This window comes from Dendrobates tinctorius, unplaced genomic scaffold (assembly GCF_039654945.1).
Source record: "Dendrobates tinctorius isolate UK_male_01 unplaced genomic scaffold, ASM3965494v1 ptg000062l, whole genome shotgun sequence".
NCBI lineage: Eukaryota > Metazoa > Chordata > Amphibia > Anura > Dendrobatidae > Dendrobates > Dendrobates tinctorius.
The window spans coordinates 3532664-3550454 of NW_027361730.1; the positions used below are offsets into that span (position 1 = coordinate 3532664).

At 42.6% G+C, this 17791-nt stretch overlaps 1 protein-coding gene across 1 annotated transcript in view; it reads right to left on the reverse strand.

Annotated features, from left to right (window-relative positions):
* KCP (kielin cysteine rich BMP regulator) overlaps positions 1-17791 on the reverse strand; it is a 265538-nt gene that overhangs the window by 24692 nt on the left and 223055 nt on the right. Inside the window, exons 34-45 of the mRNA XM_073579223.1 lie at positions 17685-17775; positions 17108-17190; positions 16819-16992; positions 14243-14422; positions 13685-13955; positions 12632-12714; positions 11659-11752; positions 10521-10694; positions 9139-9221; positions 8924-9044; positions 8754-8836; positions 1939-2038 (exon numbers count right to left, since the gene is read on the reverse strand). Of these exons, the coding sequence (XP_073435324.1) occupies positions 1939-2038; positions 8754-8836; positions 8924-9044; positions 9139-9221; positions 10521-10694; positions 11659-11752; positions 12632-12714; positions 13685-13955; positions 14243-14422; positions 16819-16992; positions 17108-17190; positions 17685-17775 (1537 nt within the window). The remainder of the gene's footprint in view (positions 1-1938; positions 2039-8753; positions 8837-8923; positions 9045-9138; positions 9222-10520; positions 10695-11658; positions 11753-12631; positions 12715-13684; positions 13956-14242; positions 14423-16818; positions 16993-17107; positions 17191-17684; positions 17776-17791) is intronic.

Consider the following 17791-nt stretch of genomic DNA (forward strand, 5'->3'; position numbering starts at 1 on the left):
CAGCAGATTGGAAAGGACGTATCACAGGCGACATGGAAGTGGTTTGACCGGCAGTCGCAGACACTGATTTGGTACCCTGTTGTTCAGCCCACCGACTAGGGCGCTTGGCTGCCATGTGTTTCCGCATACTGGTGGTGCTTTGGTTGCCTTTGCCATGGCCTCTACACAGTTTCCTAAGGCAGATGCTACAGATGACAACATTTGGTTCAGAAGGACTGTCGGAAAAAAATTTCCAGACAGCGGCTGAACGCACCCTTGCCTTGACTTGGGGCACAGAGGGATTGCTCTTGGCAACAGCTGACACAGTTCGCACTCTGCTCAAACCAGTAGCCCTTGGTGCCTTTGTTGGTGCTACGTATCCACCTTCATCCTCTGTGCTGCTGTGCTTGCTATGCGTGCCAACGGCCCAGGTCGGATCGGTGGTCTCATCATCGACCACCTCGTCGTCCATGTCATCCTCCTTCCGTGTTGATATTGACGCCTGGCCAGATGGCAACTGTGTGTCATCACTATCAGCCTCCACCTCTTCACCCGGTATATCACGTGGATGAAGGTGGCTTTCTTCTGGACATGGGGTTTCAAATATTTGGCCATCTTCAACAGACGATACCCCCTCACGTTCCTCTTCAATGTCGCGAGGTGAGAGACCAGAGGCAATGCAAGGAAATGGATCAAACAGATCCTCGGAGTGACCAAGGTTGGGGTCAAATGTTTCCTGTGACTCCTGACCGGGTGATGAACTAGGAACAGTTTGAGAATAGGATGACCCAGCTTTATCTGTATGGACAGTATGTTTTGTCATGGACGATTGGGTGCTGCTAGAACATTTCGTTGAGACCTTATCAGCCATTCAAGACAGTATCTGCTCTTGTTCTTCTGGCTTCCAGACCTGTTTATGTTCCAGACCAGGAAATTTCGCCTGGAACCTAGATGCATCAACCTTCTTCGATCTCCCAGACTCTGTGTTTTGTTGGGCAACAATGACCCCGCGTCCACGTCCCTGTCCCTTCACAACAGCCTTTATAGGAATTTTGGATTTTTCTGCCATAGTTGCAGATGTTCAGATGCAGATATTGGGGAACGAGCAGTTAGTGCTTTGTGGAAGGTAGCACTACAGGCTAGTACTGCTTTGTGTTTTACAAACAGCACCGCAGCAGCAGAAAAAAAATTGCCCTGAGGTTTAAGGTGAGATTACGCACCCCAGTAACCACGCAAGACAGCGGTGCTGCCACTAAAAAATTGCCCTGAGGTTTAAGGCAAGAATACGCAGCCCAGACACCACATAAGACAGCGGTGCTGGCTGCGTGTCAGTTGTGCAGTATCGTGCGTGCTATTCGCTGTGAGCACAGCACCGCAACAGCACAAAAAAACTGCCCTGAGGTTTAAGGCAAGAATACACAGCCCAGACACCACACAAGACAGCAGTGCTGGCTGCGTGTCAGTTGTGGAGTACTGTGCGTGTGTCCTATTCGCTGTGAACACAGCACCGCAACTGCAGAAAAAAACCTGCCCTGCAGGGGTAAATGTGACCTAAAAAAAGCTGGGAAAACGGTCACTACTCAGTCCCAACCTGACCTTATACTTTCAGCTCTGAAAAGAGCATTTGGGTTTCACAGAGGATTTCTGGCTGATTTTAACCAAAAAACACAACTCTCCCTAGCAGCTGCTCACACTCTCCCTAAACTAGCTATGTTCTGCATGCAATGTGCAGAAAATGGCGGCGGCAGGGCTTAGTGACAGGCTATGATGACTCATGCCACCCACAACCAAGAAGGGTGCGGCATTACTGTGATTGGCAACTGCTGGGCGGGAGAACCGAAATACTCGCTATTTTCCGAGTACCGCGAGTACCACATTACTCGCCGAATACCGAGTACCCACAGATATGCTCGCTCAACCCTAATGTTAACCTAAAGTAGCGTCTTGTAGTGTAATTACCTTTGCAAACAGCGCAGCAAGATCTCGGTGGGGTGATATGCTCTGAACGAGGACAACTGAGAAGAGGGCATGGCTTGTGCTCACATACCCATGTCAAATCCTGAGGAAACAACAAGCAAATGACATATTCATAATAAATACTATTTGCAACAGATCGTATCTAAAGGTTACGTTCTCTCTATGAGTATTTGTAGCGTCTTTCAGTTCCAGCAAAGTGGATGGGATTTATAGAAATCTCAGGTTCACAGTGCTTCTTAACGCTATGTAAACTGACTTACAGTGCGTGTAGAAAATCATCAATTTCACTTGCGGTTACAAACCGAGTTTTTTTGCGGATGTTCCCCACAGAATTGAACTAGATATGGTATAAACACTATAGAGAAAAAGGTCCTCCAAGGATATTATATAAAATATTCAAATTTTATTAAATGACACAAAAAGGATCAAGTAAGGGAAGATATTCATTGAAACGTGCGTTAAGGGGGACCCTGGGTGATTCTTTCATTATGGTAAATATGTTATTGCTTTAATTCTCTAGCCATGAGGTGTATTTCCCTTACTTGATCCTCTCTATACCCACATCATTTATTTTTTAGGAAGGATTTTTTCCTTCTGAGGAGATCAGCTATGGGAAACTAGCAATGTCTGGGTTTCATCTATTTCATTGTGCATAATGTCGCTGCAGGCTTCATTTAACATGCTATTAGGCTCTAATATGTGAGATTATATCATTAATATTATCTATTTCTCCTCACCACATTCCCACAGTCATTTCTACCTCCCATCCACGCTCTATCACAACCTTCCGTAACCACTCCAACCTTATACCCATTCACCCAGCCCCCGCTTCCCCAGTCCCACTAACAGGAGCTCTGTGGAACGCTCGCTCTGTCTGCAACAAGCTTTCCTACATCCATGATCTTTTTGTTACTACCAAACTTTCCTTCCTCGCCATCACCGAAACCTGGCTCACCCCTTATGACACAGCCTCTCCTGCTGCACTTTCATATGGTGGCTTCCACCTTTCTCACACCCCCTGCCCCAGCAGCAAACATGGCGGAGGAGTTGGTTTTCTCCTGTCAGATACCTGCTCCTTCTCCCCAATCCCACTGCCACCCTCTGTTACCCTCCCTTCCTTTGAGGTGCACTCTGTGCACATCTACTCCCCCTCCAACCTCCAACTGGCTGTCATCTATCGCCCCCCAGGGCCAGCCACCACCTTCTTTGACCACTTCACCACCTGGCTACTTCATTTCCTTTCCGCGGACATCCCTACTATCATCATGGGCGACTTCAACATCCCCATTGACACTTTGCTTCCATTAAATTTCTTTCTTTCACTTTCTTCTTTCGGCTTCACTCAATGGTGTTCTACCGCTACCCACAAAGATGGCCACACACTGGACCTCATCTTCACCCGCCTCTGCTCCCTATCTAACCTCTCTAACTCACCTCTTCCTCTCTCTGACCACAACCTTCTCACATTCTCTTCCCTCTCCATTCCATGTCTACAATCCCCACCCCACAAACTTTCACACCCTCGCAGAAATCTTAAACACCTTGACCTACACTCATTCTCTGAATCCCTCCTCCCTCTCACAGATAAAAGTTCCTTACACAATGTGGATGATGCTGCTGCTCTATATAACACCACAATAGCTGTAGCTTTGGAATCTGCTGCCCCACTTACACATACCAAAGCTCGCAAAATCAACAGACAGCCCTGGCACACCAGCCTGACCAAAGAACTGAGGCGAGCTTCCAGGGTTGCTGAGCGCAGATGGAAAAAATCCCACTCCAACGAGCACTTCATCGCATTCAAACAGTCCCTCACTACTTTCAAGACCACACTCGCCACAGCTAAACAAACCTACTTCTCATCTCTCATATCCTCCCTGTCTCACAACCCTAAACAGTTATTCAATTCTCTCCTCCGTCCCCCAGCACCTCCTCCCTCCCCACTCATCTCAGCTGAAGACTTTGCCTCATTTTTCAAGCAGAAGATTGATAACATCAGAGACAGCTTTGGTCAACAACCCCCAGAGCCCCTCCTCCCGACTTCCCAGCCCTCCACCTCCAAAACCAACTTCTCCACCATTACAGAAGATCGACTCTCCACTCTACTCTCAAGATCACATCTCACCACTTGTGCACTTGACCCGATCCCTTCCCACTTCATCCCAAACCTCACCACAGTCTTCATCCCAACCCTAACCCATCTCTTCAACCTATCACTAACAACTAGTGTTTTCCCCTCAAGCTTTAAACCTGCCTCCATCACACCTATCCTCAAAAAGCCCTCTCTTGACCCATCCTCTTTATCTAGCTATCGCCCTATATCACTTCTCCCCTATGTCTCCAAGCTACTGGAACAACACGTCTACCTTGAACTGTCCTCCATCTCTCTTCTTGCTCCCTCTTCGACCGCTTACAATCTGGCTTCCGGTCACACCACTCCACTGAAACTGCCCTTACTAAGGTCACCAATGACCTCTTAACCGCCAAGAGCAAGCGACACTACTCTGTCCTCCTCCTCCTGGACCTGTCGGCTGCCTTTGACACAGTGGACCATTCCCTATTATTACAGACCCTCTCATCCCTTGGCATCACAGACTTGGCCCTATCCTGGATCTCATCATACCTAACAGACCGGACATTCAGCGTCTCCCACTCACACACCACCTCCTCACCTCGCCCCCTATCTGTTGGAGTCCCACAAGGTTCAGTCCTAGGACCCCTGCTCTTCTCCATTTACACCTTTGGCCTGGGACAGCTCATAGAATCTCATGGATTTCAGTATCATCTCTATGCTGATGGCACACAGATCTACATCTCTGGACCAGATATCACCTCCCTACTAACCAGAATCCCTCAATGTCTATCCACTATTTCATCCTTCTTCTCTGCTAGATTTCTGAAACTTAACATGGACAAAACAGAATTCATCATCTTTCCCCCATCTCACGTGACCCCCCCAACAAACCTATCCATTACAGTAAACGGCTGCCCACTCTCCCCAGTCCCACAAGCTCGCTGCCTCGGGGTAATCCTTGACGCTGATCTCTCCTTCAAACCATAATATCCAAGCCCTTTCCACTTCCTGCCGACTTCAACTAAAAAATATTTCACGAATCCGTTCATTCCTCAACCAAAAATCTGCAAAAACCCTAGTCCATACCCTCATAATCTCTCGCCTTGACTACTGCAACCTCCTGCTCTGTGGCCTCCCCTCGAACACTCTCGCACCCCCTCCAATCTATTCTAAACTCTGCTGCCCGACTAATCCACCTGTCCCCCCCCGCTATTCCCCAGCTTCTCCCCTCTGTCAATCCCTTCACTGGCTCCCCATTGCCCAGAGACTCCAGTACAAAACCCTAACCATGACATACAAAGCCATCCACAACCTGTCTCCTCCATACATCTGTGACCTTGTCTCCCGGTAATTTCCTGCTCGCAACCTCCGATCCTCACAAGATCCCCTTCTCTACTCCCCTCTTATCTTCTCTTCCCACAATCGCATACAAGATTTCTCTCGCGCATCACCCCTACTCTGGAACTCTCTACCACAACATATCAGACTCTCACCTACCATCAAAACCTTCAAAAAGAGCCTGAAGACCCACCTCTTCCGACAAGCCTATAACTTGCAGTAACCACCGATCGACCAAACCGCTGCATGACCAGCTCTATCCTCGCTTACTGTATTTTCACCCATCCCTTGTAGATTGTGAGCCTTCGCGGGCAGGGTCCTCTCTCCTCCTGTACCAGTTATGACTTGTATTGTTTAACATTATTGTACTTGTTTTTATGTATACCCCTCCTTAGATGTAAATCGCCATGGAATAAATGGCGCTATAACAATAAATAATAATAATAATTTCTGCTTGCTGCACCAGCACTTTAAGAATTGTTTTATATTCCCTCATGTGCTACATTATTGTACCAGTCATTTTAGTTCTTATGTTTGTCACCCAGTGTCATGCTATTTTCCACTTTCTGTATGGTTTGCTGTTTATTTTTATTTTTTGTGTCATTTAATAAAATTTGAATATTTTATATAATATCCTTGGAGGACCTTTTTCTCTATAGTGTTTATACTTGGTTTCACGGTCCTCCGTGTTATAACCTTTCTCTTGTCTTTAGATATAGTATAACTAAGGGTAAAAAGAAACACGTGTGTTTTGGGCCTTTCCGATCCGGAATGGCACTAAAAACACATGTAATCCCCACATGACTGTATCAATAAAGTTTTGTTAAAGCTAAATAGCAGTAAGTATCAAAAACAAAGAAGCTTTATTTAATACAGAACATACCGGAAAGAGAAAAACTACAGCGTCAAACATGCGATAAAAACACGTGTAAAAAAGCTAACTCAAAAACACAATGAAAACAATGCAACCTAATTTACCTAATAAGTGCAGAAAATCTGCGACGTCAAAAACTCACCAAATATTCATCGTGGGAACATAGCCTAAGAGAGCTGGAATTGTTAATAGACTCCAAATACGGAGCTAGAAAGTATGGCTTTAAATCTGTTTCAGACTAGTGTATAGAGACATTCTTTTATGTTTGTTTTTATTAATGATTTTTATTATTGATTTTTGCATAGGCATAAAGAAAAGTATTGCAATTAAGCACATATGATAAACATATATAGCAAATGATAATAGTACTATAACCTCTGCTGCAGTTTGATTTAAAAAAAAAACATGCTTTACTCAATCTCGTCAGGTCTAGTGCCGAGTCTCTGCTGCTTCCAGTATCTGTGATTGTCTGCAGCGCTGATGTCATATCGACAGCACTGCAGCCAATATATGAGCTAAGTGACTCTGCCCGAGCTGAAAGCTCACACCACTCAGAACCAGTGAGCTCCCTGTTTGGCTGAAGTGCTGTTGATATGACATCACCACTAACTACATTAACAGACAATGGGAGCAGCATTTATCAAAATTGCAGCCGGGTTACAGTGACTGTGGTCTTCAGAAATCAAAATAGCCCTTTAATGCTTTTACAAATATTTGCAATAAAATACTATCACAGTCCAAGCAGTATTAGTTCCTGCTGCTACATCCGAGTCAGAACTGCCTCTGATGCTAGGCAGTGCCGCAGTTGCATTGCCTACAAATTTGCCCAGTTAACCCTGTGTCAGGTGCAATAGGCCAGACAGCCTCAGCTCACACATTTTTGTTTCCTCCTCCTCTCCAAAGCGGCAGAGGATCTCACCTCTCCCCACCAGTACCTTCCTATATTTAGGTGCTGCTTGAAACCCCCCTCTCAGTTTTACTGTCATCCTTGCGGAGAAAAGGTGCAACCTCTGTGGCTTCTCAGGCTCGATGTGCCTAACGGTTCTCACTTTTGAAGGTCCTTACCTTCTAGGGTTTTTTTCATCACAATTGTTTATTTTGCTCGTTTTGTTAATGAATGATGCAACGCTTGTGGATATTTTGTAGAAAGAAGTAGGGTTTTCTTACAAACAAGAGGGTTTTGGCAGTAGTTGTGAAATTGGGGTACTTTTTGTTTTATTACGTTTATGGTTATTAATTTTTTTTTTTTATCTGATTTTGTGTACTCTCTCTTAATACATCCCTATGAAGGTCACTGATTACTTTTACAGGCCAGAAATTGAGATAATCGATATTATAGGCAGTTTTCTAACCTGTGCCTGTCAAGCGCACTGCGTCAGAACTCGGTAGTGCCAGAGATAAGCCTGATCCAGGGTTAAGCATTAGGATAGTTTGGACTTGTTATACCATCTATCTTGGTTAATGCAGCGTACTAATCATCAGTTGTAATTAGCTGTAGCTGTGAGCCTTGGGCAGGGTCAGAGCCTATCTAAACTATGTGCTGCAAGCTTCCAGTTATAAATGTAGTCTAACCTGGTTTGATGGTTTGGTTTGACTTTACTTCCTAAGGAAGTTAAGGTCGTTTAATGTGTGTAGCAAAATGCTTGAAATGTTCTACCAATCCATTGTGGCGAGTGCAATCTTTGATGCAATTATATGCTGGGGTAGTAGTGTGCGCACAGCTGACGCGAATAAGCTGAATAAACTTATCAAGAAGGCTAGTGCGGCGGTGGGTCTACAACTCAGGACTTTCGAGGAGGTATTAGAGGATAGAATTACTAAGAAATGCAAGGCTATAATGAGCAACAATACACACCCGCTCTATGAACTGTTTGCGAAGCAAAAGAGCACATTCAGCAAGCGTCTACTCCAACTAATGTGTAAAAAGGAAAGATATAGAAAATCGTTTGTTCCGACAGCTGTGGGGATGTTTAACAAATGTATAAGTGTAAAGCATCCCAAGACTAAATGAAGTTCAAAGTGTATGGGGGGGAATTGGTGAGTTACAAGTACCAGTCTATCCGCATCTGCTGTCCATATAGACTTATTTTGTAAAGTGTGTATTGTTCTTGTAATGTTCTTGATCTTTGTTCTGCTGCTGTAATACTGTAATTTCCTCCGGGATCAATAAAGTTTATCTAATCTAATCTAATCTAATCTAATGCATAGTGAATCCCTACTGTTTGATTGTACTGTTATTTCTGGTTACTGACTTTGGACTCTTTTGACTTTCTGTCTGTCTTACATTTTTGACTCTGACCTTGTCCTCCTGATATTCATCTCAGATTCCTCCTGATCACATCCTTGACTCGGCTTCTGTCGTGACTCAACCCACTCGGGTTCTGACCCAGCATGTTAACTATCCTCTGCCAGCTCGCTCCACCAACCAGCAGCCACAGTCTCCAGATCTTCCTAGACATTTTGAAACACTATTATATAAAGTTATTCTCATCTATAATGTTATTCCCATACCTTACACTGGCACATATAACAAGGGTCATTCACAGCCTGTATCTCACTTCCCACCAGTAAGTCTGTACAATTGCTCAGAGCCTCTGAAAAATATACAATACAGTAGTGTTAAATACTGAGTTTGTGACATTAAAATGAAATATATTGTACTGGTAAAAATTTAGACTTACGAGCACAGCTGGCACAGCACTGGCCAAAAGCAGGAGGCAGAATTTGATGTTGAGGACAATCCACCAAGCTGGGACATTGCTTCTTGCTGCAACGTCTATACTGACGGCCATCAAGTAAACGCTAAACACAGCACATTATCACAATCTATAGCTATATAAACTGACCATGCTGAAGTTATTGTAAAATAAACAGATATCATATATCTACCTCTCACCTCACATGTGCAGATTTCACAAGGGTCATTTGATGGATGAAAACTGTCTCCAGGAGAATATACTTTTTTACCAGATACACAATCTTGAGGAAAAGGAAAAAACATTCTAAAGATCATGTTTCAAGCACAAAAAGTATAATAGCACATAATAGTCATAGACAAAACCCTTGACTTTTTGCCACATGTATGTACAGAAGGAATTTCTTAAACTGGGTTGCAGCATAACTCCAACTGCTTAGGAACATTAATCTCTTCACTGGCCTAGAACATTATTGATGTTGGCATTGACCTTCTCAGTCCTATATCAGAGGTAGACAACCAGGGGCCTAAGGATCCACAAACAGGTAAGGATGACATTCTGTCCAGCACGCATCCAACTAGCTACAGACATGCCTGCCTGTGTGTGGCTGCTTACGTATAGCTTCCATATCATAGAAGAGAGGATTGTTACTCCAGCCATCATTGTGTCTTCAATACATTTTAGGAAAATGGCTGCCTATCCATGTGGCCATCGCCAATGTAGTTTATAGCTACAATTATGGCTGATTTTTTGCTGGAGGTGTTGACTTTTCTATCTGGACCTTTGTCAGGCATGCGGAACATACACTTAAAATATGTCTCAGGTAATAATACGCTACTAAGTTTTACTGTAGCCCTTGGGAGTGGTTTAGTATGACTATGCGGTACTTAGACCAGAAAATGTTGCACTTGTGAATGGGATGTTCATATTAAACTTGTCACTGTTGCAGATGTATAGGGTTGTTACCTAACCCATAAGCACATACTGTACATCTTCGTTTTTTAAAGTTTTTTTTTTTAGCTTTTTTTCAGGCGGATTCCAGGCAGACAGTAAAATATGCTGTGTGCACATCCTCTAAGACCACTAGGTTTACACTTCTTCAAGCTTATAGAACACCAGAAAGGGAACATTTCATTTTGTCAGAGGGCTCAAAAAGTATAATCTTAATATGGACACTATATGGAATATTTATCAGAAAATCGTATAACACAATTTATTTAGATGCTAAGCGGCACCAAGTATTTGGCTACAGTGTAGCTAATTGTTTTGGAGCTATATGACCATAGTTATTTTGTGTTGCCTTTGCCTTATCAGAAAGTGTGTCCAGGTCTTAAATTGCAAAAGTTACAAGCTGCAGAGACTAAGAGGCGATTATTGTATCTGATTCTTGACTTGAGTATTCTCCCAAGATCAGGTAGCACTCTGTTACTTCCTACAGTATTTGTATTCTGTTGGCAATATCATGGCACTATTGATTGTTACTATGTACCGTTGCTTGTGTATGTAGCATTTTCACAGAGATATACATTTCACTACACAATTCTTTTTAAATCTAAAATCAAATCATAAAGTTGTCTCCAACCTGCACATAGCGGACAGCATTCTCCTGGCAGTGTTATCTGGTTAGTGCAGGATGTGATACACTGCACCTTGGAACAGGTGGTAACTCCATCTACGCACATGCAGGACATGCAGTGATCCACAGTGGAAATCCAGTTACTGTTGTCTTTGTATTCCCGACTATTGTATACACAACCTGCAAAATACAGGAAGTCATTGGCTCAATTTTTTGACATGATAGTAACTACGAGCAAGTGGCCAAATACAGCAGCAAAAGTTTTGTGATGTTAAATACGAACGGAAAATCTTTAGCAAAATGTGGAAGTTTTATGTGCAGATTTTCCCATAGACTTGCATTAGTTTCGGAAAATCAGCAAGTAGAAAACACATGTGCGTTTTTAATACATTCCTGTGGCATAAACGCATCAAAACGTATGTAGTCCGTCCATGACTATATTAATAAAGTTTTGACAAAGCCAAACCCGAGGAATTATCAAAAACAAAGCAGTTTTGTTTAAAACATGACATACCAAAAACAGAAGCGTCAAAAAAGTATGTAAAAATATGCAATGGAAAGCACAATTAAAAAAACAAGTAACCTAATTTACTTAAAAAGTACATAAATTATGTGTTTCTGCTGCGAAAATGCAGTAAAAAAATGCATTTCTTACATGCAGATTTTCCGCATCTTATGCTAGTCTATGAAAAATACCTGCAAGCATAACTCATTACTTAACATTACTAGTAACTGTAGGTACTTCCTTAGGCTTTAATGCTGGAAGAACGTGGAGCTTTATAAATAATGTCAAATGAAAAAATAAATTGACAGAGTAGGTATTATTTCACAAAGTTCATGTCATCTGTTAATGCCAATTAAGTGTCTATTAAAAGCTGAAAAATTCAGTGTTTCCTCATTCATTGCCAGTAACTGAAACATTTACAATTTAATATGTTTTACTTAAGTAAATTATTTGTATCCTGAACAAGTTTCCAATCGAATTAATGGACTGGACAAAAGCCTGCACTCCTTCGTGGGTTAGATCTTAAGATTATATGGCTTGAAGTGGTGATAAAACACTGCTGCTTCAATAATTTAGGGTAAACCCTTCTTGTATTGCATGGAATTCAAGCTGTGAAAATGGCTCTTGCATTAGACGTACCTCTGCAGCGAGGACAACACGCTCCTGGGTCTGTCACCTGCTGGGTGCAAGGTAGAGTGGGACACACGGGAGGGTCACACCGTACGTTTCCTGCCTGGGGGAATATTAGATAACATTAGCGAGCTATTCATAATGTATTCAGGGGAACATTCCATGTAATTCATATCTTACCTTCCATAGGGTAAGTTACGTAGTCATTATTTTACATGACCTGTTCCTGGATTTCATATAAAAGTCTGTCTCACTCAGGGCGTTATATATCACTGTACATATTGTATATCATTGACATATCATTGTATACTGTATATATTCAGGGCATTGCATTGTATATCTAGCAGTGGTTAGTTAAAATTAACTAAACTTGTGTAGAACTCAAGGAAATATTTCCCTTCTGATTAAGTGGTTTTCACCACTGTGCAAAATTCATTCAAAATTAAATCACCCACAGGATAGAAATAATGATGAAAGCCACAAGTATTACTACATGTACCATGACTGAGATGAATGACTGCCCTTATTAACAAACCAACAAAATGTAAAAACGAACATTAGGTCTCATGCACAAGTTAACATTATGCCTCCACTTTGTGCAGATATAATAGGACTTCGATAAGAGTGCAGGGCACTTCTAAGGTTTCTCATTATGCCTCCAATTTCACAAGGTTTCATACAGACATTTTTTCTGTTGGGAGCTATAGAAATTATGACTGTGTGCTGCGGAAGAGGCTCCATCAAACTCAGTAGGTAGGAAGTTCTTCCAGAGGAGCATCTCTGCACATATGGCACCCTACACATCATGTGCTGCAGCACACAGTGGAGGTTTGTTCCATACTATGGAGTCATTACGCTGCCACACAGGCCAAGTGCACAAGACCACGTATATAACCTATCACTGTCCACTACTATTTTCTTCAGATTGTTCCAGATGCATATAAAAAGGAATTATCTAAAGAACAAGCTATCTGGTACTTACTGTACATGTACACTGCAGACATGAATTTGAGGAGGGCACCCAGCGGGCTCCATCACTATACTCTTTTCCTTCATAGTGACAAACTAAAAATAAAACACAAGTAAATAAGGTATAAATGTTAATAAATGTTACTTAATGATACCTTTTTGATAGTTCAGTTCAATAAAAATAGCTTTTTGCTCTTTACCTTGTACTTTATTTTGAACTGTATATTAAAGGGGTTGGCCACTACTTGTTTACTGATCGCTAGCCCTAGGACAGCCATAAATATCTGATCGGTGGGGGCATATACGCCGATCAGCTGTTACCGATGGTGGACAGAAGTTCTCGGATGCTGCCATAAGACAGTAGCTCTGTCACTTCTATAGCAGCTGTGGTCAGGCACTTAAGGTCCATACATTATTCACAAGAAAAGGTGATGCATCTGCAGTACCTGTCTGATCCCACTATAGCTTTTATGGAGTTGCTGTGTTCCGGCAGCATCATAGAACTTCCGACTGCCACTGGCACTGGTGCCAGCTGATTGGCAAGAGCGCAGGGTGTTGCACCCCCACCAATCAGATATCGATAGTCTATCCTAATGATAGGACATCAATAAAAAAGTAGTGGCAATATTCTTTAATGCACCACTCCAGGAGTGTCACTTTAAATCTAAGCCACCTGCCCCCGGTCATATACTGTACTTATCCTCAGGCATCTTCACAGCTTTTTTGATGCCGTTCCAGCCCCCCTGTGCCATCTTGTGATCGCAGCTTCTGACTGTCCGTAAGTTAGAAGCTATGTCACAAGCTCTCATAGACTTGTATTGAAAAGGGACCTCAGCATGGCTCCATAAAATACTAGAATTGCAAATGGGTCACTTTTCGCCAGAGACCAATGGGAAAGCGAAAACAGATGAAAATGCTGGAGGGTGAGTATGAGAACGGGGACATGGGAATAAAATTTAAAGCACCAGATGCAATAAAGAAAAACACTGGAATGGTGCTTTAAGGAAAGTAAAGACAAAACTGCATAATGTTAACTTCTCTTTACTATGCTAGAGCACCACTCTACCTGGGCACACCATGCAGCATTGACCAGGCTTGCTGATTGGGTTGGCACAGAAGACTTGAGGACACACTACGTGGGTGCATGTGACACTGCCATCCAGACACACACAACGGAGGCACAGGTCAGACACAGAAGTGAATGTCTGATGGTTAGAGAATTCTTTGCCCTCATACAGACAGCGCTCACATACAGGACAGCAAGAAGACGATATTGAGGATACTGGATGACTGCAGTCTTTTTCACATTGAACACGTTGGCATGTCACCATCTCATTCTAAAAAGTGAAAATAATAAAAAAAATTTAGGAAAGGGTTTCAAGTTTTAAAAAAATTATGGTTATTACAGTTCTGTTAGAACATATTGAGACCTACAATAAGTGTAGTAACACTTTCTATAGCATTGTTTGAGTGTTTTATTTTAGGTGCTCTAGTGTTTGAAAGCCCTTGAGAAGAACCTAAGGGTGCATTTTAAAAATGAAGACTGCAGGTTCTGAAAGTTCAGAAAATATTTTTTTCTTCAAATTTTCTTCCTTGCAATTACATTTTCACACCATGAACTCACCCTACAGGAACACTGGGTGCAAATATCTCCGGGTAGCTGGAAAATTTCACCATTCTTAAACACTCGTCCTTGGTGCTTACATATTCCTGTGCATCGTGGGCAGCACTCCCCTGGTGGAGTCACTGGGTGCAAACAGGATATTCGTGGACAAGAAGTAGACACACAGGTCACTTCTCCGTTCTGAAAGACACAAAGAACACGCTGACATAGACACTGATATTGCTGAATGAGTAAATCAACTTTTGTATTCATTTATTGAACAGTAAAGGTATAAATCTTTGTAATATATTCCATTACGTTATTTTGCTTCCTTCTTTTTCATGCTGTTGTAATAATTTATTAGAACTGCAGGTCTTGCAAAATCCATAATCCTGTGTGAGCTTCTGAGCCCATCACTAGGCACTAGTTACTCACCCTGAGCTTGGGGAAGGGCACCTACTGAGTAGGGAAACTCACAGTCATGATACTGGATCCAATCCATGACTAGAACACACTGGTAACATGGTACATTGTCCAGTATAAAGTGTATTTCTGCCAAATGGTAAACAGCTGCTATGAAGAGATGAACTTGGTCAACCACAATGCTTAAGAATGCCTTACTGTCCAAATGTTCATCCACACGTAACAAAGGACCCACAACGTAACAGGAACACAGTCCCCAAACCATTACTCCACCTCCAGAAGGCTAAACTGTTGATGCCTGACAGGAAGGGCTAATTAAATCCTGCATTTTGTGTGACATTTTGACCCTCCCATTAGGATGATGCAACAGAAATATGGATTTATCTGACCAGGCAATGCTTTCCACAGCTCAGTGGTTCAATTATTTGCCCACTGGTGATTGGTCACATGCTCCTCTGTTTCACTTAGCCCATTTGTGTAAGGAATGATGATTTACACATTCAGATACCAAAGGCTACATTCCCATGGAACAAATTTACTGCAGACCTGGAGCAGAAAAAGTACCACAAAAATACTCCCATTGCGAAAAGGTGTGGGGAAGACACACATCCACAGCAGAGAGTAAAGGCCCCGTCACACATAGCGATCTCGCTAGCGAGATCACTGCTGAGTCACAAGTTTTGTGACGTAACAGCAATCTCACCAGCGAGATCGCGGTGTGTGACAGCGATCAGCGACCGGCCCCCCTGCCGGTATCGCTGATCGCTGTAGGAAAGCCCTGGACATTTTTTTGGTCGCTGGTCTCCCGCTGGCCAGCACGCATCGCTGCGTGTGACAGGCTGGAGACCAGTGATCAGCTGGTAACTAAGGTAAACGCAGGGTTTCTAAGCACTGCGCTGTACTTAGAAACCCGATGTGTACCTTAGTTACCAGCGCACTGATGCAGGGAGCTGGTAAGTAAGATACACATCAGGTTTAAAAGTGACGCACATCCCTTAGAAACCCGATGTGTACCTTAGTTATCAGCTCCCTGCATCAGCGCGCTGGTAACTAAAGTACACAGCGACGCCGGGCGCTCGGCGTCACTGGTCCTGATCGCTGGTGAAGCTGTCTGTTTGACAGCTCACCAGCGATCACGTAGCGACTCATCAGCGATCCTGACACGTTGATATCGTTGTCGGGATCGCTGGTGAGTCGCTATGTGTGACGGGGCCCTAACAAGCCTCTTATCTCAAACCCACATTGCCTGTCAATTAATGTTGTTGGTCTGGATCTTCTGATATGTGAGAGTGATCTGTGCTTCACATGTGAAGCCAGTCTTACCTAAAGAACCAATTCTGTATTCTGCTGCAAATTGCACAACCGTGCACCTCCAAGTCATCAGAATGATTGCTGAAATCCTCCATTGACCCATTATTTACAATCATCCCTCAGTCGGATGTTCTTCTTTGATCCACACCATCCTTGGTGTACTCTGGACACCATTGTTCAAAAAAATCTGTACAATATTGGCAGTTTTTGATATACTGGCCATAGATATTTTAGCACTGAAGACCATGCCTCATTTAAGATGCCCTATTTTCCCATTCTAATGTGGTTTCACACTGAAGCTAATGAAAATAAAACACTTGATGTTATGCTGAATTCCTGTGTCTAATTTCAATACCGAGATGACTAATCATGTAAAGGCTGGTGTCTCTTGTAATTCAGTGTGTGTTATTCTGTCCAAAGCTTTTCATAAAAACACAGACTTGTTTCTGACAATAATTTTCCATTGTTTAAAGTGGAAATTTTCTGATGGCAACAATTTTTGGGGTACGAAAAATGTGCAAAGTTTGCAAGTTTAGAAGCAGAGTGTCACCTACCTATTAAAAGGCACAAACCTGACATTACTGTATGGTATTATTATCATTGAAGTCTACATAAAATATTGCTTGAATCAAAAAAATCTGTTGTTCTCTGTTCCCTGTTTAAATCTGTTAAAAATCATAAGTCAAATGTTAGTCTGAGAGTCCACTGCAGGTATACTGTATGGTTAAAGGCACATTTATTTTGGATAAAAGAAGAAGAAAAAACAAAGAATACTAAAAAAAATATATGAAACCTGTAATAGAAATATGTACTGTATACAAATTTTTGCCTGGGTGTTTACGGTGCAGAAAAAGCTTGCTAACCTTGCATGAGCAGCGACTACACTCATCATCAGGGTCAGGAAAACTCTCTCCATTGACGCAATCCTGGCCATTATAATTGCAGCCATCACACACAGGGCACATACAGGCGTCTTCACCTGGATGAGGGCAGTTTGCTGTGCCACATGGCCGAGGGCCACAAGTGACGTGACCTCTCTAGGAAGCAAAATCAGAAACATGGTTATTAAAAAATACAGAGAAAGCACTGAAAGAAAAAAAAAATGCTATGTATTTGTAAGGGTCTTGGAACCCGATGTGCTCAATTACTTACCCTACAGCGGCATTGCTCACATTCATTTTGTGGTGAGGTGAAAGCCTCACCGTCAATATAATTACGACCTTGAAAATGACATCCTAATAACAAGAACAAAATGAAGATTTTTAAAAGGATTGTCCAGTCATTTCACATCAAAGACCCATCCTTGGGATATGTCATCAACATAAGATTTGTAGGGGTCCAACACCTGAAACCCCCACAGGTTATTTGTTATCACCTTGGGCGGTGGCCACATGTAAACAGTGTACAGAGCCAGAACAGAACCGCTCTGTACATGCCGCTGCTGGGTACTGCAGATCAATGGCCATTCTTTACAATACGAGTAGATTTTAAATACCTGGCAGTGGCTACAAAATGATGGAGAAGATCTGCAGTGCTCTGCTCCATATACCATTTACACTGGGTCATAGCCGAATAGTGGGTATAAGATGTAAGCGCAGGACAACATTATAAAGTACTTGCAAAATCCTCCTTATTTTCTCTTTTTTAGTGTTAGTCCCTGCCATTTCATATCTACAGGAAAAGTCTCTTAAATGCTAATAAGGCCTACGCATGACATTTAGCAGCTCACCCTGGCACAGAGGACAGTCACAGGGTCCAGTCACTGGATGTGGGCAGGTAGCCGGAGAACAAAGCTTGCGTGCACACTGTACAGATCCAGACTGAACAAATCAGAAG